This window comes from Halichondria panicea, chromosome 13 (genome assembly GCF_963675165.1).
Source record: "Halichondria panicea chromosome 13, odHalPani1.1, whole genome shotgun sequence".
Classification (NCBI taxonomy): Eukaryota; Metazoa; Porifera; class Demospongiae; order Suberitida; family Halichondriidae; genus Halichondria; species Halichondria panicea.
Genome location: NC_087389.1, coordinates 4826445 through 4853374, shown reverse-complemented (window position 1 = coordinate 4853374; position 26930 = coordinate 4826445). Strand labels below are relative to the sequence as shown.

The 26930-nt window shown below is 42.9% G+C and overlaps 5 protein-coding genes across 5 annotated transcripts; 2 read left to right on the top strand and 3 right to left on the bottom strand.

Moving 5' to 3' along the window:
- Positions 1-25: 25 nt before the first annotated feature.
- Positions 26-3453, top strand: LOC135346197 (pre-mRNA-splicing factor ISY1 homolog). The gene is made up of 13 exons (XM_064543751.1): positions 26-156; positions 454-476; positions 597-651; positions 710-775; positions 1045-1087; positions 1152-1264; positions 1331-1392; positions 1464-1519; positions 1860-1982; positions 2450-2565; positions 2885-2965; positions 3155-3187; positions 3257-3453. The coding sequence occupies exons 1-13, from the start codon at positions 154-156 to the stop codon at positions 3332-3334; spliced, it is 852 nt and encodes a 283-aa protein (XP_064399821.1). The 5' UTR covers positions 26-153; the 3' UTR covers positions 3335-3453.
- A 211-nt stretch (positions 3454-3664) lies between these two features.
- On the bottom strand, positions 3665-5989 carry LOC135346199 (uncharacterized). The gene is made up of 4 exons (XM_064543754.1): positions 5747-5989; positions 4856-5029; positions 4429-4503; positions 3665-3910 (listed from the first exon to the last, which is right to left on the bottom strand). Exons 1-4 carry the CDS (start codon positions 5987-5989, stop codon positions 3857-3859), a joined length of 546 nt encoding a protein of 181 aa, XP_064399824.1. The 3' UTR covers positions 3665-3856.
- Positions 5990-6134: 145 nt separating this feature from the next.
- LOC135346198 (ras-related protein Rab-43-like) lies at positions 6135-8750 on the bottom strand. Its single transcript, XM_064543753.1, has 4 exons — positions 8617-8750; positions 8131-8349; positions 7597-7753; positions 6135-6613 (listed from the first exon to the last, which is right to left on the bottom strand). The coding sequence occupies exons 2-4, from the start codon at positions 8347-8349 to the stop codon at positions 6321-6323; spliced, it is 669 nt and encodes a 222-aa protein (XP_064399823.1). The 5' UTR covers positions 8617-8750; the 3' UTR covers positions 6135-6320.
- Positions 8751-9166: 416 nt separating this feature from the next.
- On the bottom strand, positions 9167-22512 carry LOC135346193 (early endosome antigen 1-like). The gene is made up of 44 exons (XM_064543746.1): positions 22345-22512; positions 22242-22271; positions 21999-22099; positions 21675-21801; positions 21232-21373; positions 20849-20955; positions 20677-20763; positions 20523-20581; positions 20295-20385; positions 19990-20108; positions 19792-19923; positions 19605-19667; positions 19471-19539; positions 19349-19411; positions 19194-19262; positions 18842-18979; positions 18437-18542; positions 18040-18126; positions 17715-17797; positions 17420-17513; positions 17182-17235; positions 17012-17113; positions 16597-16725; positions 16105-16239; positions 15632-15877; positions 15047-15106; positions 14889-14984; positions 14382-14585; positions 14035-14112; positions 13931-13978; positions 13586-13654; positions 13456-13533; positions 12925-12999; positions 12731-12793; positions 12384-12491; positions 11996-12085; positions 11852-11913; positions 11263-11428; positions 10614-10887; positions 10442-10496; positions 10132-10222; positions 9752-9880; positions 9655-9674; positions 9167-9384 (listed from the first exon to the last, which is right to left on the bottom strand). The coding sequence occupies exons 1-44, from the start codon at positions 22429-22431 to the stop codon at positions 9276-9278; spliced, it is 4395 nt and encodes a 1464-aa protein (XP_064399816.1). The 5' UTR covers positions 22432-22512; the 3' UTR covers positions 9167-9275.
- Positions 22513-25250: 2738 nt separating this feature from the next.
- On the top strand, positions 25251-26901 carry LOC135346192 (delta(14)-sterol reductase TM7SF2-like). The gene is made up of 2 exons (XM_064543745.1): positions 25251-25382; positions 25553-26901. Exon 2 carries the CDS (start codon positions 25560-25562, stop codon positions 26808-26810), a length of 1251 nt encoding a protein of 416 aa, XP_064399815.1. The 5' UTR covers positions 25251-25382; positions 25553-25559; the 3' UTR covers positions 26811-26901.
- The last annotated feature ends 29 nt before the right edge of the window (positions 26902-26930 follow it).

Below are 26930 nucleotides of genomic sequence, written 5' to 3'. Positions count from 1 at the left end.
GCTCCGCCCAGTTATCAAAAAGTGCTGAATCAGCAAATAATCTTTAATATGAACTTTGACCTGAGCTCTACTTAAAAACGTGCCAGGACTCGAACTCAGACTGCACTGCACTAGCACTGCACTGAATCTACTGTGTGTAAAGACATATCAATCATGGTGAGTGTGTGTGGCAAGTGGGTAATGTGGTTTGGTTGACTAGGGAGCCAGCCGGAGCGACTTTGAGGTCCGAGAGCTTGGTTGTTTCATCCACTTGTCTAATAGATTGCTGTGTCCCTGCATATAATAATTATACGAGACCCCTAAATTAGATCTAGTGTTCTCCTCTATTACATCCTGGGGCATTGCGTTTTGGTGGTTTAAAGTGGGGGAGGGGCATATCCTCGATGGTGTTTGTCGTAGCAGGTGTGCAGTAATGTGTAGTTGATATTATGTTATGTTATCAATTCTTTGCAGGCTCGTAATCAAGAAAAATCAATGTAAGTGAACATCAGGATCACACACGTACCCATAATCCTAACCTCGTAAATTACCTAGTTAATTAATTAATATACACCTACGTACATTAGTATAACCACATCACTCTCGTACTTGTTTAGGTTATTATTGAATCGTTTCTATGAAGCCAAGAAAAATGAAGGCAGGGCAGTGAAGGTTAGTTGTGTGGAAATAATCAGATTGTACGTATACTGACTGTTGTTACGGTGATCAGGTTAAGAGACCTTTCCTGGCGACCGAGTGTGATGATGTACACAAAGCTGAGAAATGGAGGCTACAGGTCAGTGATGCTGTAGCATACCGTAATAATAGCAGGTGATATTCGATCGTTAGTGCACAGGTTCGTATGATCCACCAAGTGTACTCGTACAGCTCAAATGGTAACGCAGAACCTACTGCGCATAATAGATTCACAGTTATAACTTGAGAAAAATTACACCGTACAAAAATAACCCTTTGTGTACTAGCACTTCAGTTAAACTCGTAGTTGGGTTTGTGTACCGACATGTGCGGTAATTATTATGTGTACAATGTGTTACTGTAATACAGATCATTAGAGAAATCTCCAGGAAAGTTTCACAAATTCAGAATCGTAAGTATTATCATTCCAAATGCATGCATGCAGTCTACTCACTCACTCTTTATTACCTCCACAGCTGGCCTTGGAGAGTTCCGTATTCGCGACCTCAATGATGAGATCAACAAGCTGATTCGAGAGAAGAGTCACTGGCAGGAGCGTATCAGGGAGCTGGGTGGACCCGACTACTTTGTGAGAGAGAAATATTTGTTTGTACAAAATTTTAACTTTTTTGTTGCTGTTTTATATAATTGACAGAAAGTTGGCCCTCGTATGTTGGATCACGAAGGAAAGGAGTTGCCAGGAAACAGAGGATACAAGTGAGAAATCACAATCTCCATAATTGCCAGTGTTGTGTGTATTTTTTTGACTCGTGTACGTTTGTGTTCAGGTATTTTGGAGCAGCGAGAGACTTGCCTGGTGTGAGGGAGCTTTTTGAGCAGCGATGTAAGTGTTCCGTTCCTCAATCATTTTCATTATACAACTTAATACATGTATACACACTCTTACCTGGTCATGTACTGTCAGGGTATCATACAGCGAGGGAGAAGGAGGGATATCCTCCCCCCCCCTATAAAATTTGCATTCAGTTACTAGTTGTATATGAACTGAGTAGGCAAGGCAACCCCAAAACCCACCAGAATTCACCTACATGTAAGACCACCTAGAAAATGTTAGGGGAAGCCCCTGACGACACAACTCTGTGTACCCTATTCCCCCACCTACTTCAACATCTTGTATGACACCCTGACTGTGTCCCCTCCTCCTCCCTCCCTCCCCCTATTAGATGTGAAGCCCCCTCGGAAGAATCGTGGGGAGCTGGCCAAGTCTGTTGACGCTGATTACTATGGTTACCGTGACGAGGAGGACGGGGTTATAGTCCCGCTGGAGCAGGAGGCAGAGAGAAAAGGTGCCAACTATAGACTGTATGCACATTAGTGTCACGTGTACTTCTTTTGCTGATTAATTGAGTTTAGAATGTCCAATTTCAAAAGTAACGTACGTGTTCTGTAGCTCTAAAAGAGATCTATTACATGGGGTGTGTATATCAGAGGTTAATAGTGAACCTATAATCAGTAATAATTTATGATGGATCTTTTGCCAAAATTGGGCCGTGTTTAAAAGTTGTGAGGGTATAAGGAGGGGCACAAAATTGATGAAATTGAGCCTTGCAAACTTGTAATGGCGGATTTAGTCCAAGTCTAGTTTGAAAAAATATATGTGAATTTCGCTGAGTGCTGTCGTAACCAGCTTGCTCAATAACAGGCCGATTCACAGTGCTCCCGACATTCTCAGGAGAATCGCCTTCCATATTTTAGTTGGTTACGTACGTAGGTACGCTAGCTACTGTATTCACTGTGTTATTGTTTCCTGTAGCCATTGCTAAGAATGTGGCCAAGTGGCAGGAGGACAAAGTACAGGGTAAACTGGAGTCAACAACAAAAGACAATGAAGAGGATATCTACAGTGCTGCGAGACTGGCTGATATACAGGTAAGATCCTTACAATACATGTACTGTATGTGAGGAATGGCCACTATGATTATAGCTGTAGTGTAGGCGTGTGTGTATGTGTAGTGTGTCTCAAATAATTGTTAGCAAAGGTATGAATGTACAATGTATGTGGATAAGTATAGTGGCCTCTAGACTTTGTTAACTAAAGTCATACAAATACAATGTGAAAATTGCTAGGGTTACCCGAGAAAAGCACCAATAAGTATCTAATGTAGACATGTGTTAATTGTTAGCGTCGGTAAGTATGCTTTAAATATTCAAACGGCAGAATAGTAACAAAACACTTTGACCACCACAGAATGAGGTGGACAGTGATGAGGAGGTCATGGAAACAGAGAAGAGTCTCGTGGCACACGTCCCAGTGCCCTCGCAGGAACAGGTAGGGACTGGATGTTTATCACTCTATGAAATAATGTTATCCCCATGTGGGAGATTAGCAGTTTCATGTTCTAACGAATAAGCTAATGTGAGGGTTTTTATCTCTAGACAATCTATGTCTACGTGTTGGTATCATTAATTTTCACAAAAATTTTCACAACATACACACACACACACACACACACACTAGGTTGAAGAGATGCTAGTCAGGAGAAAGAAAATGGTGAGACTTGGTAACATGTGTTGTGAGCCACTGTCCTAATTCCCCCCCCCCCCCCCCCCCTAATATTAGGAGCTGTTGTCCACTTACGTAACTGAGTCACTACAAGCTCAGGGGGAGGAGGCCAAGGCTCTGCTGGGATACCAATAAACACTGGGAACTATTAATGAACTATTCTCTGTCTAAATTGTCTGTGCTAGCTATAATTATAGCTGGGTTCTTGTCACTTGTTAACTGTGGTCAATTTATTAAACGATTATCATAATTTGTACCGTGTACCGTACTCATGCATGCATGCACGCTCACTTCTGCTCCTTTATTAATTGTTTGGTCATAATTAAAATCGATCTAGAGGTGCCTGTGTATATATAGTCAGGATTTAGCAGACTTGGACAAACTATATTATATATATATATATACTGTACATGCATATGTATATTGCATATAATTATATATAGCACGCTATAATTGTTGTCATGATATTAAACACAAAAATATATGGTCTGTACTAGCTGCACAATTGCAACTTATTGCCAAACAGGTAAAGAACATAGTGCGTATATTATACAAACATAAATGCATAGTAGTGACAGTTGATCGTAAATATATAGTTTGAGTTCGATTCTCTGTGTACTGTTGTGGAGTATGAGATCATGTGATTGATGGTGGCGACTACGTTTGAGTGTCCATTCCCTCCGTGGGGTGTAAGATGTGCTCGAGGTGACCCTGGAAAAACAGACAGTCTAAAATGAAAGATTTATCACGTATAATTATACAAAAGTCAAGGACATAGTTACTGTAATGTATTACTGGAATGTTTTGTGAGTATCAATACGTATACGAATTTTGCAAGCGTTGACCATAATAAACCTAAACTGACTGGTAATGACACACGATGCCAGAACAAAATAGTTTTATCGCAAAGGGTCAAATTTTCTGATGATTTGGTTTATCTTTATTGGTTATCGCAAAGGTTTTTCTCAGCAAAATATTCTTGTTATACGGTTCATGACTCTGTATATTTAAACAAAATTTGAATACAACCACTTTTCATCTCACTTGAAAGGAGCAGAAATGTATACCTCAAGTGTGTAGAATAGACTACAGTGAGAGTGTGGTCCCACTGTGTACGCTCAGGTGCTCCTGATACACTGTTAGTGGTTGACTTATGTTTTCTCTAATTAGGCTTGCGTTTCAAGTGAGGTGCAAAGGTTGTACCTAAAAGGATTATTACTGGCACTTACTGGCTCTCCAGAGAGGCACCTTGGGCAGTCTATGACACTGAGTCCAAGTTGAGAGTGACTGCACCCCACACCCGCCTGTGTGTGTGTGTGTGTGTGTGTGTGTGGGGGGGGAGGGGGTCAAGGTTCAAAGAGGAAAAGACCTGGTACAAAATGCACACTCTACAATAAAACGTATGCATTAGAATGGAGGATATAACACTCAATGGCAAATGTCAAACACTTAAAAGCCTCCATTGATGATTATAACGATGGTATTAATTTTGCCCAGGGGTAAATAACAGATGGTTTCTTGCTGTGCAGTATTAAAGGCAATCGTCATATCTTATTAACACTCTCAAGCTGTAAATCATCCTGTTACAATAAACAGTACAGTAGTAGCAACACTGCAAGATAACTGAATTAACCTTTATTCTAAGCATTATTTTACCTCTGATAGAGTGTACAGCTGAAATTTCCTGTGATGAAATTTGCTGCATTGATTGATGCTGACAGTATCCATTGGAGTGGGGTGCTCTGTGATTGGTCGCTGGGCTGTATCGCCATGGGGAAAAGCCGACACACAGTCCATATATAACTCAGGATGATCTCCCATGCACATCCTCTGTAATACCATGAATTGATAAAATATTTATCATACTTAAATATGCCCCCTTTAATTATGGCACCATGTAAATTCATTCCTTGCTTCTTGTTTTGCAAACAGTCTCGAAAATGTATTAGAAGAACGGTTTTGAAGTAACCAGCCCTCCCCCCCTATGGCATGCAGTGATGTGCCCCCCAGAATTATTGAACTGGTGGCTATTTTTAATCCTCAAGCTCAATATAACCAACAATTTTGCCTCGGTAAACTAGTCCTAAGAACTTTAAAAGTAGAATTTTGTGTGTAGAGCTCGAGGTGGGGGCATACTCACTGATCTGATGGTGGTGGTGAGGGGGTGGTTACTACTATCAGGAAATATAATTATCAGAAACATGATCAGTACAGTTGGTCAGTAATGCATGAACACCAAGCATCACAAGTGTTTCCTCCCACAGCCCCCAGGCCATACAATGTCGGCTCATACCAAATTAAAATATTAACCACTTCCCTATTAAACCTCATCAAACAACGGAGGGAAGTTATTACAATGTGCGTGCCTTTGATATCGAAAACTAAATGATTTAAACTTGTATCAGGACGTTCTCTTGAATAAATCAACCTCTTACGATACGGTACGAGTATATAAATTATACATCTACTTCAAAAGCTTGCTATTAGAGCTTCCTTATCATTATTTTGTAGCCTTGTAGAAATGTATAATAAAATAAATGGTCTCACCTTTGTGTTCTCACCTTGGACAGTCTCACTGAGAGACCTCACATATTCACACACTTCCTCCTCTCCACTCCACTTTCTCTTCTGACCAGCAACACCTCTGCTGTGGCAGTAGCCATTCTCCAGCACAGTGTAGCCTGCAGGGTAGACATCACAGGCCAGTCCGTCAGAGCCAGAATTAGCACTCCAGGCCGCCAGTGGGGAGCGTTTGGGGAACGGAGAGTCGATGTATCTTGTATGTGCCATTTTTAAATAGTGTTTGTGGAGCTCTAGCTTTCTTGCTTATAAATTAAAGCATGAATAGAATATCAGTCAGCAAGCCTATAGTCAAGCAGTGGCTACTATGTCTCAGTGGCTGCTAGCTGGATCTACTATAACATGTGCAACTTGCCAAGTTTCAAAACAGCCCCTTTATGCGGGTCGTAACTCAATTGATGCAAATTTTACCACAACAAAAGAATGTTGCATTACATTGTAATAAAAATAATGTTTACACAAGCTTTGTAATAAAATGGGCAGCTTGCATGAAATTAATAAAACCAGATGATCTTAAAAGTGTACTGTACTATAGAAATACTTAACAAGCACAAGATGAACCCTTATTGTCTTTGACAGGTTTGGAGTCTAGGTGAAACGACTCTTCTGCATCATCAGACTTTAGTCCATCGAATTTGATTTTCAGAGATTTGGCAAGATGATAAAAAGCTCTCTCAATATTTGTATTGTCCTTAGCAGAGGTCTCGATGGGATCCAACATGTGGTTGTGAGTGGCCAAGTTCCTTGCTTCAGCCACGGTGACTTTGCGCAGTGCAGGGTTTGAGCTCACAAGGTCCATTTTTGTACCAATCAATATCATCTGAGCATCACCTCCTATGGTGGAAAGAGAGAGGGTGTGTGGGTGTGTGGGGGTGAGTGTGTGTGTATGGGGGGGGTGAGTGTGTGTGTGTGTGTGTGGGTGTGTGTGTGTGTGTGTGTGTGAGTGTGTGTGTGTGTGTGTGTGTGTGTGTGTGTGTGTGTGTGTGTGTGTGTGTGTGTGTGAGTGTGTGTGTGTGTGTGTGTGTGTGTGTGTGTGTGTGTGTGTGTGTGCGTGCGTGCGTGTGTGCGTGTGTGTGAGTGTGTGTGTGTGTGATTGAGGGGTGCACAAAACGTAGGGATGGGCAAAGATTGTCAGTCGCACACCCTCTGTGTGTACAGTATGTGTGATACATGTACATAGAGTTCAAACATCGAGGCACTCAATCACATGGTGTTTAGGTACATTTCATACAATGTGTCGAATAAACAATATCATCTATAAGACTACAATCTCGCACCAACATGCTAACACACTCAATGTTTACTAGTTCACAGCACCTAACATTAGCCAGCAATAGCGATCACTACAAGGTGAGCTCATACAACTAAACAAGCAGCGTATGTTCGCAATGTTTAATGAGGTGCAACCCTGCAAATACCTCGCTCAAAAGAGTGACTGTGAACAAGACAGTTATATCTACAAATTGCCACATAGTGAACTACGAGGAGCTGATATTAAGTTTCACAGTTGAAGTGAATGTTTTTCTAAAACACACAGTATACAATGTATGTGTTCAGAAGTGTATATATCAACAAATAATAATTTTAGTTTCTATTTGCATCGCCCCAACTGAACTGAGGTACAATCCCTATATATATCATTATATTCTTGGTCCTACCATAGAATTAGATGCATTGCTGAATCTATATCAGAATGTGTACTGAGTTGCCAAAATCTTTTTTTAGGGACAACTAGTAAATAGTGATCGCAATAGAAAAAGGGAAACTTATAAGCATACTCTTATAATTACAGGGTCAACTCTTAATCACCCCCTCACCAGCGTATCTCTTGACGTCCTCGATCCAGTTGGGTATATGGTTGAACGACTCCACACTGGTGAGGTCATACGCAACCACCACTCCATGGGCACCTCTGTAGTAACTCTGAGTGATCGTCCTAAACCTCTCCTGACCAGCCGTGTCCCAAATTTGTAACTAATGATTAAAAGATGCGTGTATATGAAACTACTAAGCCAGTACATAGCCTGGAGACCACTGTTAGGGGGGCACCCAGCCTTTAGACCAGGAATGGATCGGCAATCAATATTCATTACGAGTTCAATCATTAGAGCTTCTACAAGTACTGCTCTTGTACATACGTACATGGACATGAATGGCTATGGCATCTCAAAATTGTACAAACAAGTGTGCATATCAGCATTAATTAGCGTTAACATCTGCTATAATAATTTAGGACATACAGTGTAATATAGCACAAGATTTAGCTCGGCTAGAGTACGAGGGGGGAGGGAGGGGGGACGTAATAGTGATTACTTATGTAAACAAACCAGAAACTAACTGTACGTACTTACTTTTATCTTCTTTCTGTCCACATCCATCGTCTTGAGCATGAAGTCCACTCCAATGGTATTGCCGTGTCTCTCAATATAGACTCCATGCTTGAATCGCTGCACCACACACGTCTTGCCCACACCAGCATCCCCAATCAGTATGAGCTTGAACAGAAAGTCGTAGGAATCATCAGACTCCGGTAGACTCAGTGAGCGGACACTCTGCTGTGAGTGGTTCATCTGGATAGGGGGACACAGCTCAATCGTTAATCGTGACACAATTGTGCCTCGATGATTTATAATGCAGAAAACCAGATAATACGGAAAACCAGCAAATCTGATGATAGGCTATGAATAGTTATTATACTTAAGTTACTCCTCTGCCTCCTTCACTGACTAGACAGGCACCCATTGCAATGCAGAGCTATTTAGCTAGCTGAGCATGGCCTCAGATTCAATACTACTACTATCAGCTTAAAGAGACAGAACCCTTACAGAAATCCTTACCTCAGAATAGAGCTTGACATTCACTGAAACCTATAGCTTCAAGTTTAAAAGTTAGTTGATCATAGCATCGATATAAAAGGATGAACTATTCACAAAAACACTAACTCAGCATATAATTTAGGGTAGCCACCACGCCCCCCTCTGGGTAAAGCAAGCACATGTTTAGCCTCGATTCCAGGCCGCTCTCAGTTGAGAAAGACGTGAGAGGGGCTGGGATCGAGGCTAGCACATGTTCTACAGGTTTTACTACCCTTCACCATAATTCTATTAGAGCTGATAAGTGCTAACCCCTCATTGGACATGTATACACTGCAGCTTCCCATAATTACTTCTGTATAGGGAGATTTCCTTAATTCTGCGAGTCATGATCATGCACTTTGTAAGGTATATACAAATTTGAAATCCCAAATTTGACGGAGATGTCCTCATGCATGCAGTTCGATCATCAGCATAATATATGCAGCATTATACCTATATATAATAGCTGATTTGCGCATTTTAATTTATGTTAATTATAGATCTACGTACTGACACCATAATTAATCACCAATAAACAGGAAATTAAAATGACATAATAATATTATGACAAACAGTACGTGAAAGGAAGTACAAAAAACAAGGTGTGTAAATAATAAATGTTCAGCTAAAAAATGAGTGAGTTATTTTCTACTCTTCAAGTCCAGGAAGCAGCTGTCACAGACTCTGACCAACTTTTTTGAGGAGGGCAGCTGGGTGTTTTGTGAAGTGCACTGTTGGCAGAATATCATCCTGTGTGTGTGTGTGTGTGTGTGTGTGTGTGTGTGTGTGTGTGTGTGGGTGTGGGATCCATGAATGTCTGAACATATGTAACAGTACATACATGTACATGTACATGACCGTACATGTAGACACGGCTTAGGAATCTACAGGTAGGCAATGGCAACGGAATAATAGCCTACGCACTGCATCTAGCAAACAGCCTTACTTTGTAGACTACTGAAATTACCCAGCTTTGCAGAATAAGCACTACATAAAACACAGAGGATGGTGAGAGCTTACCCACAGTTCCGACAGTGATGCTGTAAAAAGAGAAGTGTGTGTGCATACGAACAACAAAATAAACAAGAGCAATTATTAACAACGTGTTTAGACGCACCTTCCTAGTACTCCCTTTGAATGGTTTCTCACAGTTCCTACACTGAGTGACCTCCTTGTCACTCTCCCAACGTCTCTCCCCCTGTCTGGCCTGAATGATCTGCAGCTTCTGATGCTCCCTACCCAACTCCTGGAGCAGGACACAAGTGTATCAAACATGCATATCATCATTATGGTCACAGGTGAAGTGTAGCTAAGGGCACCTAATTTAAAAACCAAATACAATGGATACAATACATAGATACAAGGGCAACAAGCATACATCGTAGGTATAGCTTTATGCTTCAACATAGCGTTACATTAGGGCCTGGGAACGAGGTTAAAATACTACAGACATTGGGCTAATGTGTTTACATGTACCTATAGTAGCACTCACTGTACCTGTAGCCCTGACTGCAGCTGTTGGATCTGTCGTGCCTGACGAGAGCTCTCTTGTATCAGCTCCTCCTTACGCTCCTCCTCACTCACTATCCTGTGTGGGTGTGTGTGGGTGTGTGTGGGTGTGAGGCATTGGTATTACTAGGGAGTGCGTACAGAACATAATTATACTCGAGTGTGTGTGTGGGTGTGTGTGTGGGGGAGGGGGTTATGAACCAGACACAGATATAGCACTAAGCAAGTGTTGTCTCGCACAGGTCAGTGTTGAACTGGGTAGGCAATGTAGGAGAGGGTCAGTACTGAAGTGACTCACTTGTTTAGTAGCGTCTTCTTGTCTTCTTGCAATGCATTGTTGATGCTGTTCAAATCTGCACAAACAAAAAACAATATCACAACACATTACCATATAGCTACAAATGTACATGTACCTTACACACAATCAGTACTAAGAGTATTACACTATCAGCAGCGCAATATAATCTCACCTTTGACCTGAGCTGACTGCTGAGTCAGCATCTCGTCTGTAGAGCTAAGCCGGGTCTTGGTAGACTGCAGCTGTTGTCTCAGTGTTGCTAGGTTACTGGAGAGTGCAGAAAACTCGGTCTCATGTTTCTTATCACCTCTCTCCTTGTCTGCTTTGAGAGTGTCCAGTTTCCTCTGGTTCGTGGTGAGTTCTTCACTCAGCTCAGAGACATGGAGGTGGAGCTTCCTCTCTGTAGACTTGAACTCCTCCCCTTTCCCTGTGAGCTCCGACTGGATCTGTACAATTAAGGACAATATCAGTTGAGTAGGTGGGTGAATGAGATAGACCAGTACCAAACAGTCAGCCCCTCACACCAGAGGAGGTCCAACAACCGTGCGCCTAGCAATAATTTTTGCTGAATCAGATGTTGTTGAGAGTTAGAGCTCCTATTACTAAAAATAGACTTAGCAATACAAGACAGAGGACTAAGTCTAAGAGAGGAGTGCAACACGTACCTCCAAAGGCAAGTTATATATGAAAATGCTGATTCAACAAACATTATGTTAGGCGCACGGTTGTCGGACCTCCTCTGCCCTCACACACACACACACTCTACCCGCCCCCTCCCCCATATACACAATACCCACCTCCCCAACACACACTCTACCCACCCTCTCAATCTCCCCCTCGGCTGAGGAGAGCTCCTCCTGAACCGACAGGATATGAGTGGCTTGTCTTTGTCGCTCAAACTCTGCCTGTTGTCTCTCATCTGACCACACCCCTTGCTCCGCCTCCCTCTCCATCTGGGTACGAGCCAGCTCCTGTCGAATACCCTCACTGTGTGTGTGTGTGTGTGTGTGTGTGTGTGTGTGTGTGTGTGTGTGTGTGTGTGTGTGTGTGTGTGTGTGTGTGTGTGTGTGTGTGTGTGTGTGTGTGTGTGTGTGTGTGTGTAGGGGGGGGTGGCATATACTGAATGTAAATTCACAGCAATTATTATTTTCTCAAAATAATTAGTATGCAACAATTAATATATTATGCATCATACGTACACTGCACATGTATTACATGTACGCAATTCATAAAGTAATACGGCATGAGAGGTACATGTATCTACATGTAATTATAGTGTCCCAAGGCAAGGGATTAAATTGTGCTTGAGGATACAATTGATTATGTAATGTTGCTAGCACTCTATAGCTATATAGCCAATGAAGAGTTAATAGTTTAAAACACTACATGTACAAGCTCAGGACAACTCACTTGTCCACTGACAGCTCCTCCAATTGTTTCTTGGTTCTACTCAATGCCTCCTCAAAAGCAGTCTACACAAGAGCAAGGAGAGAGAGAGAGAAGAGAGAGAGAGTCAACACATCACTTACATGTATACCTATAGATCTCCCTCACCTTATCTCTTTGCAGCTGTTTACTGGCCAGCGTCTCTTGAGACAGCTTCTTGTCCAGCTGTACTATCTCTTCACTCAGTGTGGATTTCACCTAACCAGAGATTATAACTGTTAGTACCATCATACAACTTTTTAGTGGTGGTCGACACAAACCACCTCATAGGCCTACACATGCGTGTACAGCATGTTATAGTGTGCGTTTCAGGATTGAAACAGCCACCACTTGGTAGCATTATTAAATGCATGGTACACTAATGTAAAAAAGAGTCATGCAAATTCATTAGGGAATCGCGAAGAATCAAACACAGTGATTACACAGTTCCCATCTGAAGGGTTCATTGCTCAAGACACAAGTTTCAATATGTACGGAGGACTTTTAAGGGGATCACCTGAGCCAGTTCCTCTCGTACAGTGATCAGCTGCTCCTCTGTGGTCCTCCGTATCTCGTGGGCAGCTGTCATGTCTGCCTCAGCCTGGTCTAACTGGGCATTCAGGTCCTGTGGGGAGTGGGGGGGGGGTGACTTACATGTAGTAGGTCAACCAAAACAGTTCACCTACATGTATAGTTAAGGTATACTGTGACAGTAGCTATAGATAACCATGCAGTATACAAAAACAATCCACTTAACGTAGCTACATGTAGATAGACCAGTACCAATTGAAAACAGTATCAACAATGAGTTTCCAATTCGTTGTACAACACACACACACACACACACACAGGGCTGCTTCATACCGTGAAGTCTCTTCTAGCTCCCTCCAGCTCCAATTCCAGAGCTTCTATCTTCTCTCGCTCATGCTACATTGTACAAGTTGCCATACACAATGTAGAAAAAGTATAGTATTAACCAGGTACTAATCACTACATCACACAACATGCCATGAGGGTGGGTGGATCACACAACATGCCGTGGGGTGGGTGGTCCTTACCTCCAACTCTTGAGAAGAAGTGGTGAGCATGTCTTCGTAAGAGTTCACCTTCTGATCAAAGTCCCTCTGACCTCGCTAGACAAGAGAATTGTTACAGCTAGTTACACACACGCCTGATCATAAGCAACAAATAGTGTGCATACATGAGGGAGGTAAAGTGCAGTATGTACTTAGAAGATTTCGTTGGGACCCAAATTTTTTTCTCAGTTTTCGCCTTAGCCATAATTATATGTATGTACATGTACTGATTAAAATGTTAGGGGGATTTTCAGAAAGTTTAGGGCCTTTCAAATGATGTGTGTTTAAACATTTCTTTGTAGGCCGGGGTCATAATTAAGTTTGTCATTAATTTGTTCGGCCTTGGACCGAACAATGTACGGTATTTTGAAAATGGTACATACGAATTTTGATGACATACATGGGTATTGGCACACAGTTCCCTTTTATTGTAGAAGATAAGTTATTGTCCCTCCAAGGAAGCTTAAATGTACAGTGTAGCTTTAATACAAATGTAGAAAAGTGCACACTCACTTCTAAGTCGTTTTGTAGTGCCTCCAACATCTCCTGTCTGATCGCCAGCTTGTTCTCCAGTGAGACCGTACCCTCGCTCTGCAGTGATACAAGTTACCGTGGTTACTCTAATGAGGTGGGTGGGGCCTACCTTCTCTTGTAGCTGTGAGCGTAGTGAGGTCACTTGTGTTTCCAAGTCACTCCTCTGCCTGCCCTCCTCCTGTGTGTGGGTGTGGGTGTAGGTGTGTGTGTGTGTGTGTGGGGTGGGTGTCAGTACACTAATTACCTAAACTACGTTATTCACAGGGCATAAATTAAACACATCAGCACTGATTAAATAACAAAAGGGGAGAATCAAGAGTATACATGTGCGGGCACTCTTGATTATAGGGTTATACGAAAGAGGTTAATTAGTTTTACTATAATTATGTACATTTGCACCATATACATGTACATTGTGTATAGCGCTATACATGTAGTTACAGTATTTGCGTACCTTCATTGTCTCTTCTTTATGCTCCACCCTCTGTCTCAAACTACTCAACTGTATACGTACAACGGATGACATAATCTCACGTCATGTCACATGACAGTACCCACCTCCTGATGCAGTGTAGCCTCGCTGGCCAGTTTGTTCTCCAACTGCTGTCTGGTCACATTGAGTTGGGTCACTTGAGACTGGAGGGAGGGGGCAGGGGGAGGTGGGTGTAAGTGATTAATCTATATAACTATAGTAGGCCCGTTACTAGGGCTGCTGAGTGTGCACAAGCACAGGATGCTTCCACAGTACCTTACATGTAGGATAGATTTGGACTTGAAAGCAGTAGCAATTTTACACAGGCCTTTCTATAATACATTTTTAGCTTTTGGACAATGCTAACTCGAGTTCAAAGGTAGCTTCCACTCTAGCTCTACCCCCTCACCGCACAGTAGCTCCACCCCCTCACCTCCAGTGCCTCTGTCTGCAGCTGCAACTCTCTCTCCAATGACAACACCCTCGCATTCAGTGACCCTACGACCTCTTCCTTCTCACGCACCGCCTGGTCATGTGACTGGGCAGCCTCTTGCAGTCGAGTCTCCATGGTAACCACGGACGATTGTTTCTCCTCCAGCTGTGAGGTGAGTTTAGTTTCAACTTCAATTCTGGAAGACTGGAGAAAAGAACAAATATAATTGTACAGCACAATGTACGTACATGTACATACATTTGTCGCAATTACGTTTCATATACGGTTATTTTGCTGGTGAAAAACCTTTGCAAATGAGCCAAATCAGCAGAGAAATTGACCCTTTTGCGATCTAACTATTGTGTTCTGGCAAGGATCGTGTGTATTTACCAGTACTAGTTTAGGTTTTGCGATCTTACTTATGCGAATTGATACACTCGCAAAGTTCGCATATGTTTGATGCTCACAAAACATTCTAGTAATACGGCAAATTTGTTCATTGATCACCTCTAGTTTGGTAATGTCTTGTTGAAGTCTTGTGATGGTCCTGTCCTTCTCCTCCAGTTGAGAGCACAGCTCCTGTCTCGATGTTTCCATGGAGACCTGTATAAACAAAATCATGTACGTACACTCGACCGTCTGGTATTATTAATAATGCTGCACACCTTTGTAGCGTTTAGTTCCTGTGACAGTTGGTCGCAGTTGTTTCGCAAGGAGGACAATTCCTGTGCGTGTGTGTGTGTGTGCGTGTGCGTGTGTGTGTTGTGCGTGTGTGTGCGTGTGTGTGTGCGTGTGTGTGTGTGTGTTGTGCGTGTGTGTGTGTGTGTGTGTGTGTGTGTGCGTGTGTGTGTGTGTGTGTGCGTGTGTGTGTTGTGTGTGTGTGTGTGTGTGTGTGTGTGTGTGTGTGTGCGAGGATCAAATTATAAAGGAGTAGGAGAAGATCAAGTGATTCATTTCTACAAACTGCAAAGAATACTTCTCATACAGGTATGTTGGTCTTGAGGTGCAGCTTGTAGCTAGTAAACGTACATGTACCTAGCTAATGTACCATACAGTGTACATGTAAGTAATATACTGCTATGCTACATGTACATTGCTGGGTACCCCTACATGTAGCTACTACAGCTGTTTATGATAATTCCCAGTAATTTGACAGCTACTATAACTGTCAGTATTGCCTTACGCATGACGTACATTGCAGGTGATGCAGTACATGTTTGGTCGTTTACATGATTTTGTGCTGTACATACCGTCTTTAATTGACTCTCTGATTTCGACCAATCCTCTCTCTCACTATCTAGCTGTCCGGTCACCATAGCGACTCGTCCCTCAAGCTCTGCCCTCTGTGACCCCGCCTCCCTCTCCTGTTGTTCCAGTCGTACCCTCGTCTCCTCCAGCTGATCAGACACCCCGGCCAGCTGTCTCTGTACGGCTTCTTGTACACTCGATAGCTGTGCCTTGAGTTCACCCTCTCGCTGAGTGGAGGCGGTCACCAACTGTGTGGGTGTGGGTGTGGGGGCGTGTGTTAGTATGTGAGTGCGTGGGGGAGATGGTGTTGTGTGTTTTTATTGCAGTTATACATTGTACGAACACAAAATTAAGTTATTCGATCAGCATTGAAATGGAATTCCAATCGCACAATGTAGGACCATACAATAGATAATTACAATTGCACTACTACTATTGATACCTTTACCCAATAGTACACTCGCTGCATTATTACCTGTTCTTTCTCAGATTGTGCCAATTCTGTATTTTGCCTTCCCTCCTTGAGATCAAAGGTCAGTTTCTCCAGCTGCTCCTTGTGTTCAGAACGTGTCTGCGCCAACTCTCTCTCTCTTTGGGCCAACTGTGACTCCTGGGAGGAACATGTACAATATGTCATACAGCTAGAGGCACATTGTATGGGCTGTCAAAAATGGTGAAACTGAAAAAATGAAAGCTACCTATCTACAGTGTATAATGGGTCAGAGCAAAGTAAACACATCATTAAAAACAATATACATGCACTTCCATACAGCTAAAAGAATACTCTGATTAATTAATCAGAGTATTCTTTAGCTGTACAGTTGTACATGTGGGGAAGAAGGGGCCGGGGGACAGTGGGGAACATTGGATATTAAGAAGAGAGAGTGGGAAATAGTGGGGAAGAAAGGGGGTTGCACATACATGCACATGGTTCTACCTCTCCAGTTAGTCAGTCATGTATGTGTACCTTGGTTTGTGTTGTAGCTGTGAGAAGGTCGATCTTTCCCTGAGCAGCTGTCAGTGAGAGGTCCCTAGTTGCCAGCTGTCCCTCCAGACCACGGCACTCCTCCCTCAGTGTATCCAACTGATCACTCACCTGTGTAGACAAAAGAGGCAAGATTAGTTAGAACCCTTTTAACCTCACTTGAAATGCAACCAACAGTTGTATACACAGTGGGACCACACTATAGGCTCGATCTGAACACTATTCTACCTGTACACACTTTAAAGCAAAAAGTCACAGCATTTGGAAGGCCAGGGGGAGTGCAGTAGTATCGTACATGTATGCTAAGTTACACAGTCATGTGGTATCTTTCCAATGCAACAATTGGTAGGATTGGCCAGGGAAGCACCAAAAGCGTGGAATGGTGTGGTTTGAGTACCTGAGCAGTTCTTGCGTTGGCAGAGTCCAACTTTGCCTCGTGTTGTCTGCTCTTCTCCTGGCCACTCAAATAAGAGGTCTCCAACTTGCTCTGAAGTGTACGCTGCACACACACACATGCACACATGATAGAGTCAGAGTGTGAATATTGCTGCATGATTCCACACGTACCTTCTCTTGTTCTAGTTGACTGATGAGAGCAGCTGCTCCCTCGCCAGCCTCGGACTGTACAGGGAGAGAGGGAGTTAGATCAAACATATTAAACCACGTTGGATTTTTGTTAGTACACGTATACGACTTCGAAGGCTAGGTCTCCGAGCCACATGAAACAATATCGTAGGCCCCAAATCAAGTTATTGACTTCAATGAAGTTGTAGGGATGTACGTACTATACGTAAATTGTTGTCACCTTGGTGATGAGTTCTGTTTTCTCCAGTTGAAGTTGTGTGATATTCTCCTTGAGTTCGGCCACTCTGACCTCTAGCTCCCCCACAGCTGTCTCCCTGGGGGGTCATCACATGACTGTCATGGAGACGTATTATACCATGCCATAATCATAATTATGCATTGAAAATGAACAATTGCTAGGATAGGATGTACTACTCTGCAAGACAGTGTAAAAAAAAACATAGTCCGTACAGTCTGGAATACATGAACATTACATGTACATGTACTTGGTGCTCCTTGTATGCAAACACACTTACTTGTTGAGTGTTCTGCTCTCGGCCACTGACAGCTGCTTCTTCAACTGCTTGTTCTCCTGTTGACTAGTAGCCAGCGACAACTCCTACACACACACAATCATGTACACATCTATGATGAATAATACATTGTACCATTCTCTCTGTGTATAAGATAAAACGAAAGTATCCTAAATCGTGTGGTGCCATTAGCTAGTCAGTGCTGTACAATACACGCACACAGTCAGTTTAGGTAACATGTACACTGCACAATGCACACTGTACATGTACAATAGTAAGCATGACATACAGCGGTTCATATCAGACCCTCCATATAATTTATTCTCACCTTGCTGTGAGTATCTTGCTGTGCTCTCTCTAGCTCCTCCCTCAGTGAGACCACCACCTCTTCACTCCGGGCACACTCCGTGCTCGACTGGAAGGAGGGAGGACGATTGAATATAAACGTACGATTAAGCTATAGTGGACTGGTAAGATCAGCTTGTTCACAACAGGATATACAATTACCCAGCCCTATTAGCATGGATCTACAAACCGGTAGGCATAAGAAAAAGGGGGGAGGATATTGGAAAGACGGAGTGGGGGATCATATCAGAGACTTATAGGCTATATGTGTATGGCTACTAGGTTAATGCTAGTACTACGAAACTATACAAAACTATGATTGCAATACAGGCAACGTTAAAGTAATTACGCACTAATACCGTCCCTCCCCCTGTTCTCACCGTGGCCAGCTGCTCCTCTAGTCTGGCACACAGGCCGTCTTTCTCCGTGAGCCGCCCCCTCGTCTCAGTGAGGGTGGCCTGTACACTTGTCAGGGACTCCTGCAAACTATGGCAACCATAAAACAATTAATACTTGAAGACAAAACTAATGTGTCAATTGCTTGTTTTTTTTCTTAATGACATGTGCACTGTGCATACTGATCAGTATAGTAATGTTCCTGAGGGGAGGGGGGGTCCATTCAAACATTGATCAATACAAATGTAGACTACACATAAAGCACAATACAACAAGCTTGCCCCTCAAAGCTACATGTCCTTCCACTCCTACTTACAGCTGCCTGGTCAATCCTCTCCCCACAGAGACCTGCCTACTAGGAGCTATACTTATTCCTAATGTACATGTACCTGTCCAGTTGTTGTTGTTTAGGAGCAGCCGCCTGTCTCTCTGCAGCTGTCCTCAGTTCAGCCTCCATTCTCTCCAGTCTGTCCTCTCGTGGGGCCGCTGCCAACTCCAGCTCGAGCTGTCTCACTCGAGCATCACGGCTATAGGGAGAGGGGGGAGTACACGTATAGTTAGATATAATTATATGCAGTGTGTGGATTAATGTGAAATGTGTGCATATGTTGTACATGTACGTATGTCACAAGGTTGAGGAGTGACATTTTTAAAACTCTCCAGAACAAAATAGCATTTTACAAGCTATTTGGATGTAAGAATGACACTACGATATACATTAAATTAGCACGTAAAATTTACCTGTTCATGTCCTTCTGTTTAGGAGCTTTGTCCAGTTCCAGCCTCAACTGTTGAGCACCTGACTCACTCCTGAGAGGGGGAAGGGTGAATCAATCATCAGTCCTACTAGCATCTCAGGGTATACTACGAAGGCTCTCATCGCTATAGCAACTCACACTCGTAGCTCCTCCGTCTTCTTCTGGAGGGTCATCTTCACTTCCTTTATATCCTCCTCCAGTCTGAGTAAAAATAAACATTATCTCAACAAAAATTATAAAGAATTTTGTTGACTAATTACTTTGCAATCGTTTCTTTCTTTGGTGCCTCCCTCAGCTCGACCTGTAGAGACTGTACCACCACATCCTTCCTGTAATAAAAATACAATGTCATTTGTTGCAAATACAGTACATGAAATCAAAGCAGACAACTTACTTAGCAACAGTCTCCCTAGTTTCCCTCAACTCAGCCCTCAACCTGTCCACCTCTCCAGACAATCTGTGCCAGAAATATATTAATAACCTCGATCCCCCCCCCCCCGGCAGAGATGTAATTTACGTACATTGTATTTTATACGCACTGCACACAGTATCCATTTACTTAATGTACTTGTAGTACGTACCTGTCTATTACTTCCTGTTTGGGCGTGGCCTCATACTTGCCCTGTACCTCCGCCAGCTGCGTCTCTGCACGTACAGCATTTTGTTGACTCAGTGAATTCTCCCTCTCCAGTGACGACACCTGGTATTCCAGTCTGCACAGGTCACAGGTCAAAGGTTAGAGTTCACCATACACAAGATTCACTATTTCTACACTGTACTTTGTTAGCTGCTCTTTTGTGGGTAGATTCTTCATCTCCTCCTTTGCTACCTCCAGTTTTCCCATTAGATTGTCTCTCTCCTTTGAAAGCACCTGTTTCTCATGGTCCGTTTGTTGTAGCTGCACCAGAAAATGAGGAGAAACTTTATATAAATGTGCATATATCTAGTCTAATAGTGGAGATTTTGAATTGTAGGCTCTAATTTAGACTATACCATACATACATACAAGTAGTGTACTGACCCCTCACACTCCCTCCCCCTCCCACACCTCACACCCCCTCGCCCTCTCACACCTCACACACACCTTCATCTCGTGTTCACTACTAGACTGCTCCAGGACGAGATGCAGAGCTGACAGCTGCTCCTGCATGGCCCTCACATCATCAGCCTCAGGTCTGTTTACAAGGATCGTCAAATGTATTTACAATAATTATAGCACCTTATTATGAAGAAATCTCAAATTAGGGTAACTTAACAAGCCAGCTAAGCAAGATTAAGAAATGGCTGCCACACACTGAGCACACACCCTCACCTTTGCTGCAGTCTAGTGGACAGTCTCTCGTTCCTCAACTCTTGTTCCCTCAACTGATTCTGTGAGCATGGAAATTTATCAATGAAAAAAAAGTCTTGAAATGGTCTCCCCCCACCTACATGTATCCTCTACCCTCCCTGTGTCCTACACGTACCTCTAGTGTTGTGCTCTTGCTGGTCAGTGCTTCTCCCCTGCTAACACTCTCGTCCAGTCGTGACTGCAACGACGCCACCTGCACCGCCTGAGGAGAGATACAGTACTGACTCCAACACTCGATTTCATGCTACATGTATACTTATTGCGTACATGCATGCACACGTGCGTACCAAGTTAGCAGCTTTCTGTGCGAGTCTCCCGTTACTGCCTGAGAGGTCCTCCCTCTCTTGTTTGAGGTGCTCCTGCTCTGTGCTCAGTCTCACCAGCTCAGTAGTCACTGTAGAGGATAGTGAGGGGTGGGGGTAGAAGATAGTGAGGGGTGGGGGTAGAGGATAGTGAGGGGTGGGGGTAGAGGATAGTGAGGGGTGGGGGTAGAGGATAGTGAGGGGTAGAGGGGTGAGGAGTAGAGGGGTAGATAGGGATAGTCCCAATGTACAACATTTCTTAGAGGAAGCCTCTAACATGCAAATAATTATTGGTTAAGAAATACGTACATACGTATTATAATACCGTACATATCTGCAAGTCTCCCCCCACCCCACCCGCTACTCACTGGCCGTCCTGCTTTGTTCCGACTGCTCAAACATCTGTTTCATGGTTCGTAGCTCCCCCCTCGTCTGGTCACTACTCTTCTCCAGGGCCGCCTCTAGTTTGGAGAGCTCTGACCTCATTCCACTGTTCTGTGTGCGCTCCTCCTGTGTGTGTGTGTGTGTGTGAGGGGGGGGTGAGGGGTGTGTGAGTGTGTTTGGAGTGTACGTGTGTGTGTGGTGGGGGAGGATAAGAACGGGAATACTATTGATGGTTAAGTGTATAGTGGGGGCTTCAATGCTTTGGGGGAACATTTTAATGTACTCAAATATGCAACACAATTAACTTACTCTCTCTAGGACAAAAACAAAGTGCCTATAGCTAGATATACTATAGCTAGATATAGGTAGTGCAAAGCAAAATAATATAACACAGTAAGCCAGCACTGTTGCTAATATACCAACTTACATTGATAATGTCTGTCATGACCCTGACTTGTAGTCGGTAGTGATCCAACTCATCCTGTCCCTCCCCCGGCAACGGGGACACGTAGGGATGTAGCTCCTGGAGACTAGAGTTGAGACTAGACTTAACACTGTGTGTATGTGTGTGTGTATGGGTGTGTGTGTGTGTGTGTGGGTAGGGGGGGGGATATTGCGAGAGAGACAACTAAATATAAAAGGTATATACAATATTTTTATGCTGCTATCACGTGTTGACTCCTCTTATATATACACTCGAGTCCCATTGCAAACATGATTTTTAAGCTCTCGAATCTTAACGTGTTCTCACTCTTTCTTGTCCATCTCGGGTATGTTGTGAGCAGCCTCCCAGTGAACTTGTAGGGCCTCAGCCGACTTGAGTGCCTCCATGCAAATGGGGCAGATGAAACCCTATCACCAAGTGTGTGCGTGCGTGTGTATGTATATATGCTGGGTGTGTTTGTGTGTCAACAGGGGGTGTGTGGGTGTGTGTTGATACATTGTACTAGTGTCAGAAGAGACTAGCTCTTAAATGCAACATAATTATGCTCACCTCAGCATCGTCAGGTAGAGCTGGAGTCTCCTGCAGAGCCAGACATTATAAAAGTAACGCACACACAAACACGAAATATTATGCCATGGGCATGTAAACCTACCTTGGCTGGGTCTGGCTCATCTTTTTTCTTCCTAGTGAGCCTCTTAAACATCTGAGACATATCTCTTCTAGTCTGACTGGAGGCCATTAGCTTAGATACACTGCTATGAGCCAAAGAACACCCATAAAGCTATTTCTATCTTGGGATTGCGAAGAGGAGGCCCAGTGGGCGGGGCTGTGATTGCTTTGCTTTTGTCCATCACGCGCATGCGCTAATTCTTGGCGACCATGAACTGTGTTCTTGAATACTTGTAATTATAATTATATATCTGGTTCGCTAGTAGTCTGTACAGAGTAGGCCCTATGCTATTAATAGTTTCACCCATTATTCATTCTTGAAGTGTGCCTATTATTTTCTCATTATTCTCTCAAAATTAAGATGTTGACATGAACACAGCAACTGACACACGACAAATTGATAATCATGATTCTCTCAGTGTTATTTTGCTGACTTGAACTGATCCATAATATTTACCTTCAGCCATTTTTTGCCATGAAAACGTCGTTATGCAAAACGTAATGTACCAAAAATGGAATTGATGCCTATTCTTTATACATTTTGTGCTAAAATTATTCCGAGCATAATTTACCAGGGCCTATATTGTTATAAGTGTGCAAGATCCGCTTCATGAATGTATAGTAAACATTTACGTTTTATACAGCTGAATCAAAAACATAATGGACTTGGTTTTTATCAGTGGAATACAGTGTGTGTGCACTAGCAACAGAAGAGCCCATGAACAAAGTGAATGAACACACAGTGACAGACACTATACTCTAATAACAGTATTTTATATCAATAGTGGCTTGTTTTGAATTTCATGTGTGTTGTGTACTCCAGAGGTTCCATGAATTAGAACTTAAACTGAAAGTAAACTAAGATCTTTGGAAAGATATTCACTTTTGGGAGAAAGTCCTTAACATTCAAGCTGGTCACATAATTATAGTAGCAGATACTTAGTGCACAACACAAGAGCCAAAAAATGGATAGTAGCTATATTCTCCTATGTTTCCTAGCTAGTTTAGTGTGTGTTAGTGCAGATACCTCTGTATACAATGTCATCGTACAGCAAAAACCAACTATTCCCCAGCCTGAATATTCCTTCGAAGAAACAGAATGCCAATTGACTGTCTCTCACCCTGACAACAATACCTTCTGTGAGAGCAACATCAACACTGTGTTCAATGATGTTGTCAACCTAACAATTGACAATCCTGCACTACAATATTGTAGCTACCAATTGAATTGCATGGATGAACAATGTGGAGAAAATGAATTCGGTCAATTATGCAAGGCATGCAAGGGAAACTACAGTCATATATTTGGAGGTCCTGGTTGTAAAGAATGTACAAATCTTCACCTGCTTTTGATTATTCCATTTGCAGTTGCTGGAATAGTACTGCTGTTTGTCATCCTCAAATGCAACCTTACCGTAGCTAACGGACAAATCATTTCCATTCTCTTCTACGCAAATGTGCTCCATGTGTACAGCAGAATCCAGTTCAGAGAATTTAAAAACGAGCTTCAGTTTTTCTCTGTCTTTATAGCTTGGCTTAACCTCGACTTAGGAATTGGGACTTGTTTCTTTAATGGAATGGATGCCTACACTAAAGCCTGGTTACAATTTGCATTCCCTGTTTATCTCTGGATACTGATTGGTGTACTGTTCATACTCACTAAAGTATACCCACCAATTAGCAAATTTTTTGGTGGGAACTGTGTTCCAAGTTTGAGCGTGACTATCATTATTCTGTCCTATTCAAAGATAGCACAAAACATTAAAACAGCACTGTCTTTCACTTGGAAAAATGACACTCTGAATCAAATCCCAGTATGGTATGAAGACGACACAGTCAAATACTTAGGTCCAAAACATTCAGCTTTATTTGCAATGGCTATTCTTGTAGCATTGCTGTACATCCTTCCCGTAACACTCATAGGGTTGTTTGCTCCTTGTTTGCAAGCTCACTCCCACCGCAAAGCCCTAAAATGGATAAAGAAGCTTAAACCATTCCTAGATGCTTATCAAGCTCCTTACAACAAAAAGTTTCAACATTGGACTGGACTGATGCTTGTAATTAGAGTCGGGATATATCTACTGCTAGCTACCAACAGATTGCAGGATGCTTCGATGGCGTATTTTCTGATTGTAACGATTGTCGGCCCCATAAGTATTTTTGTAACAGTCAAGAAAAATAAAACAGTCTATCGAAGACAATTTCCAAATTGTCTAGAGGCTATTTCTCTGCTGAATCTTACACTGTTGAATTTATTGAGCTGGTTTCTAACGGCAACAATATATACTCGCGCAATCGCCCTCAAGCAATACATTACATACGTCTCCATCTCGATAACAATGCTTCTGCTCCTGCTGGTAATACTCTATCAAGTCTCACTAATCATTTGTCCTCAAATATTCTTCAACAGCCGAAGAAACACGAGCAGAGAAGAAGAGTTTATTGAAGAATCAATTTCCTCCACAGATAGTGAGGCAGAAATCGAAGTGATAAATACAAGCTCGTTCATACAAGAGTCACCAGATTTGGAGCAGAAAAACCAGTTGAGGGTGCCGCTCATAGAGACTAGCTAGAAGTGTTGTCCTTTCCCCGTGGCCTCCATATTGACATTACTAGTAACCTTAATTGAGTAGCTAGAATAGATTGAACTCAATACCCTCGTGTTTGCAATTACAACTTATACAAAGCAGGAGCCATCGTATTTACGGCTAGATATATAGTTTCATATTGGCCTACTATAGTATGTGTTTATCATTTATCAGTGGGGGCTGGAGGGAAGCTTGTAAGACTTATTAATTAAGGAGGAGAGGATGGTCTATCTATTGCGCACTGTGTGATTGCGCGCCAATGCACACATGATCTGAATAGCCACTCCCCTAGCATGCTACAGCAGCCCCTCCCCTACCTACCATAAAGTGTTCAGGCTGCTATTTGAGAAAAGAAGCACGCTCTTGCCAGCCCTGGATTACGCCTTGGCTCATAACACAGCACAGAAAGAACACAGACCTCTTTAGAGTTTAGGTGAGAGCTAGTTAGAGGTATTGAGCACATCAGCTAAAATGTGTAATTGTCTTCCTTCACTAGTCTAGCACTCTAGATTTTAATAGCTGGACCTTTCCTCTTCCAATCCTGAAAACCCTCCTACATATTAAAGGGCTATTGTATATTTCACCATAGACTTTTCCCTACAGGTACAAAATGTCTGAGAAAGCCGTCAAAACCACCACGTACGAATTCTTCGGCCCTGTTGGAGCCCTAACCTTGACGATAATGTTACCACTCACTGTCATTGGACTGTATGTTATGTGTGGAGCTGGCACCTGTGACATTCGCATCCCCACTCTACCGTGCTGGCCTGATTTCTGGCACCCCCACGCCTACTCCATCTTTGTCCTCTGGTTCATATTCCACGCTCTGATCTACCTCTCTCCTCTCGGTAAAACGGTCGAAGGGTCAAAACTTCGAGACGGTAGTCGGCTAAAATACAAAATAAACGGACTCTATGCTTACGTCATCTCTCACATTATATTCGCTGTTGTCTACTTCTATTTCAAGCTCCCAGTGTCGTTTGTGTATGACCACTATCTTGCCTTTGCAATGGCCTCAACCGTTCTCTCCTTCGCACTAGCTGTGTACCTTTATGCCAAATCCTTTGCTCCTGGGGCCGTACTTGCTTTGGGTGGTAACTCTGGCAACGTTCTCTACGACTGGTTTATTGGACGAGAGCTCAACCCTCGACTGGGATTGTTCGATTGGAAGACATTCTGTGAAATGAGACCAGGGCTTATTGGGTGGGTCATCATCAACTACTGTATGATGGTGAAACAGTACGAAATTCATGGTGTCATATCAAACTCAATGATGCTTGTCTGCTTTTTCCAATTCTGGTACATTTTGGACACTTTTTGGTTTGAGACAGCTATCCTAACGACTATGGATATCGTTCACGATGGATTTGGGTTCATGCTTGCGTTTGGAGACTTGGCCTGGTTACCGTTCACCTACTCCCTACAAGCCCGTTACCTTGTCGACCACCCCACCCATCTCTCTTGGTTTGCCTGTGTCCTCATCTTTGCATTCAATATGGTCGGCTATCTCATCTTTCGATTGTCCAACTCACAAAAGGACCTGTTTCGTCGCTCCCCTGACCACCCCTCTGTACGTGACCTTGCAACTCTATCTACCGAACGTGGCACAAAATTGATTGTATCTGGCTGGTGGGGTATTTGTCGTCATCCTAACTATGTGGGGGACCTCGTAATGGCGTTGGCATGGTCTCTGCCCTGTGGGTTCAGTAACGTGCTGCCCTACTTCTATGTCTTGTATTTTGCTCCGTTGTTGATTCACCGACAGTTTCGTGACGAGCATCACTGTAAGGAGAAGTACGGCACTGACTGGGACAAGTATTGCAAGATTGTCAAGTGGAGGCTTATTCCTGGACTCTACTAGAGACTCTGTAGAGAACGTTTTACTAGTTATCAAAGAAAATTATTTAGCGTGTAAATATTATCGGGCTTGTGATGATAATTATTATCCATTTTACGTGTATATACATGATTTATTATAATT

Coding starts and splice junctions, on each gene's coding strand:
- LOC135346197 (XM_064543751.1), top strand. Junction 1,088..1,151: donor AGTTTCACAAATTCAGAATC/GTAAGTATTATC, acceptor TTACCTCCACAG/CTGGCCTTGGAGAGTTCCGT. Junction 3,188..3,256: donor TAGTCAGGAGAAAGAAAATG/GTGAGACTTGGT, acceptor CCCTAATATTAG/GAGCTGTTGTCCACTTACGT.
- LOC135346199 (XM_064543754.1), bottom strand. CDS start 5,989: ATGGCACATACAAGATACATCGACTCTCCGTTCCCCAAACGCTCCCCA. Junction 4,504..4,855: donor AGCTGTACACTCTATCAGAG/GTAAAATAATGC, acceptor ACACACACACAG/GCGGGTGTGGGGTGCAGTCA. Junction 3,911..4,428: donor GGTGCCTCTCTGGAGAGCCA/GTAAGTGCCAGT, acceptor CTGTTTTTCCAG/GGTCACCTCGAGCACATCTT.
- LOC135346198 (XM_064543753.1), bottom strand. CDS start 8,349: ATGAACCACTCACAGCAGAGTGTCCGCTCACTGAGTCTACCGGAGTCT. Junction 7,754..8,130: donor TGGACAGAAAGAAGATAAAA/GTAAGTACGTAC, acceptor TTTAATCATTAG/TTACAAATTTGGGACACGGC. Junction 6,614..7,596: donor GGACGTCAAGAGATACGCTG/GTGAGGGGGTGA, acceptor TTTCCACCATAG/GAGGTGATGCTCAGATGATA.
- LOC135346193 (XM_064543746.1), bottom strand. CDS start 22,431: ATGGCCTCCAGTCAGACTAGAAGAGATATGTCTCAGATGTTTAAGAGG. Junction 13,979..14,034: donor AGGCTACACTGCATCAGGAG/GTGGGTACTGTC, acceptor GTACGTATACAG/TTGAGTAGTTTGAGACAGAG. Junction 10,223..10,441: donor AAGAAGACGCTACTAAACAA/GTGAGTCACTTC, acceptor ACACCCACACAG/GATAGTGAGTGAGGAGGAGC.
- LOC135346192 (XM_064543745.1), top strand. CDS start 25,560: ATGTCTGAGAAAGCCGTCAAAACCACCACGTACGAATTCTTCGGCCCT.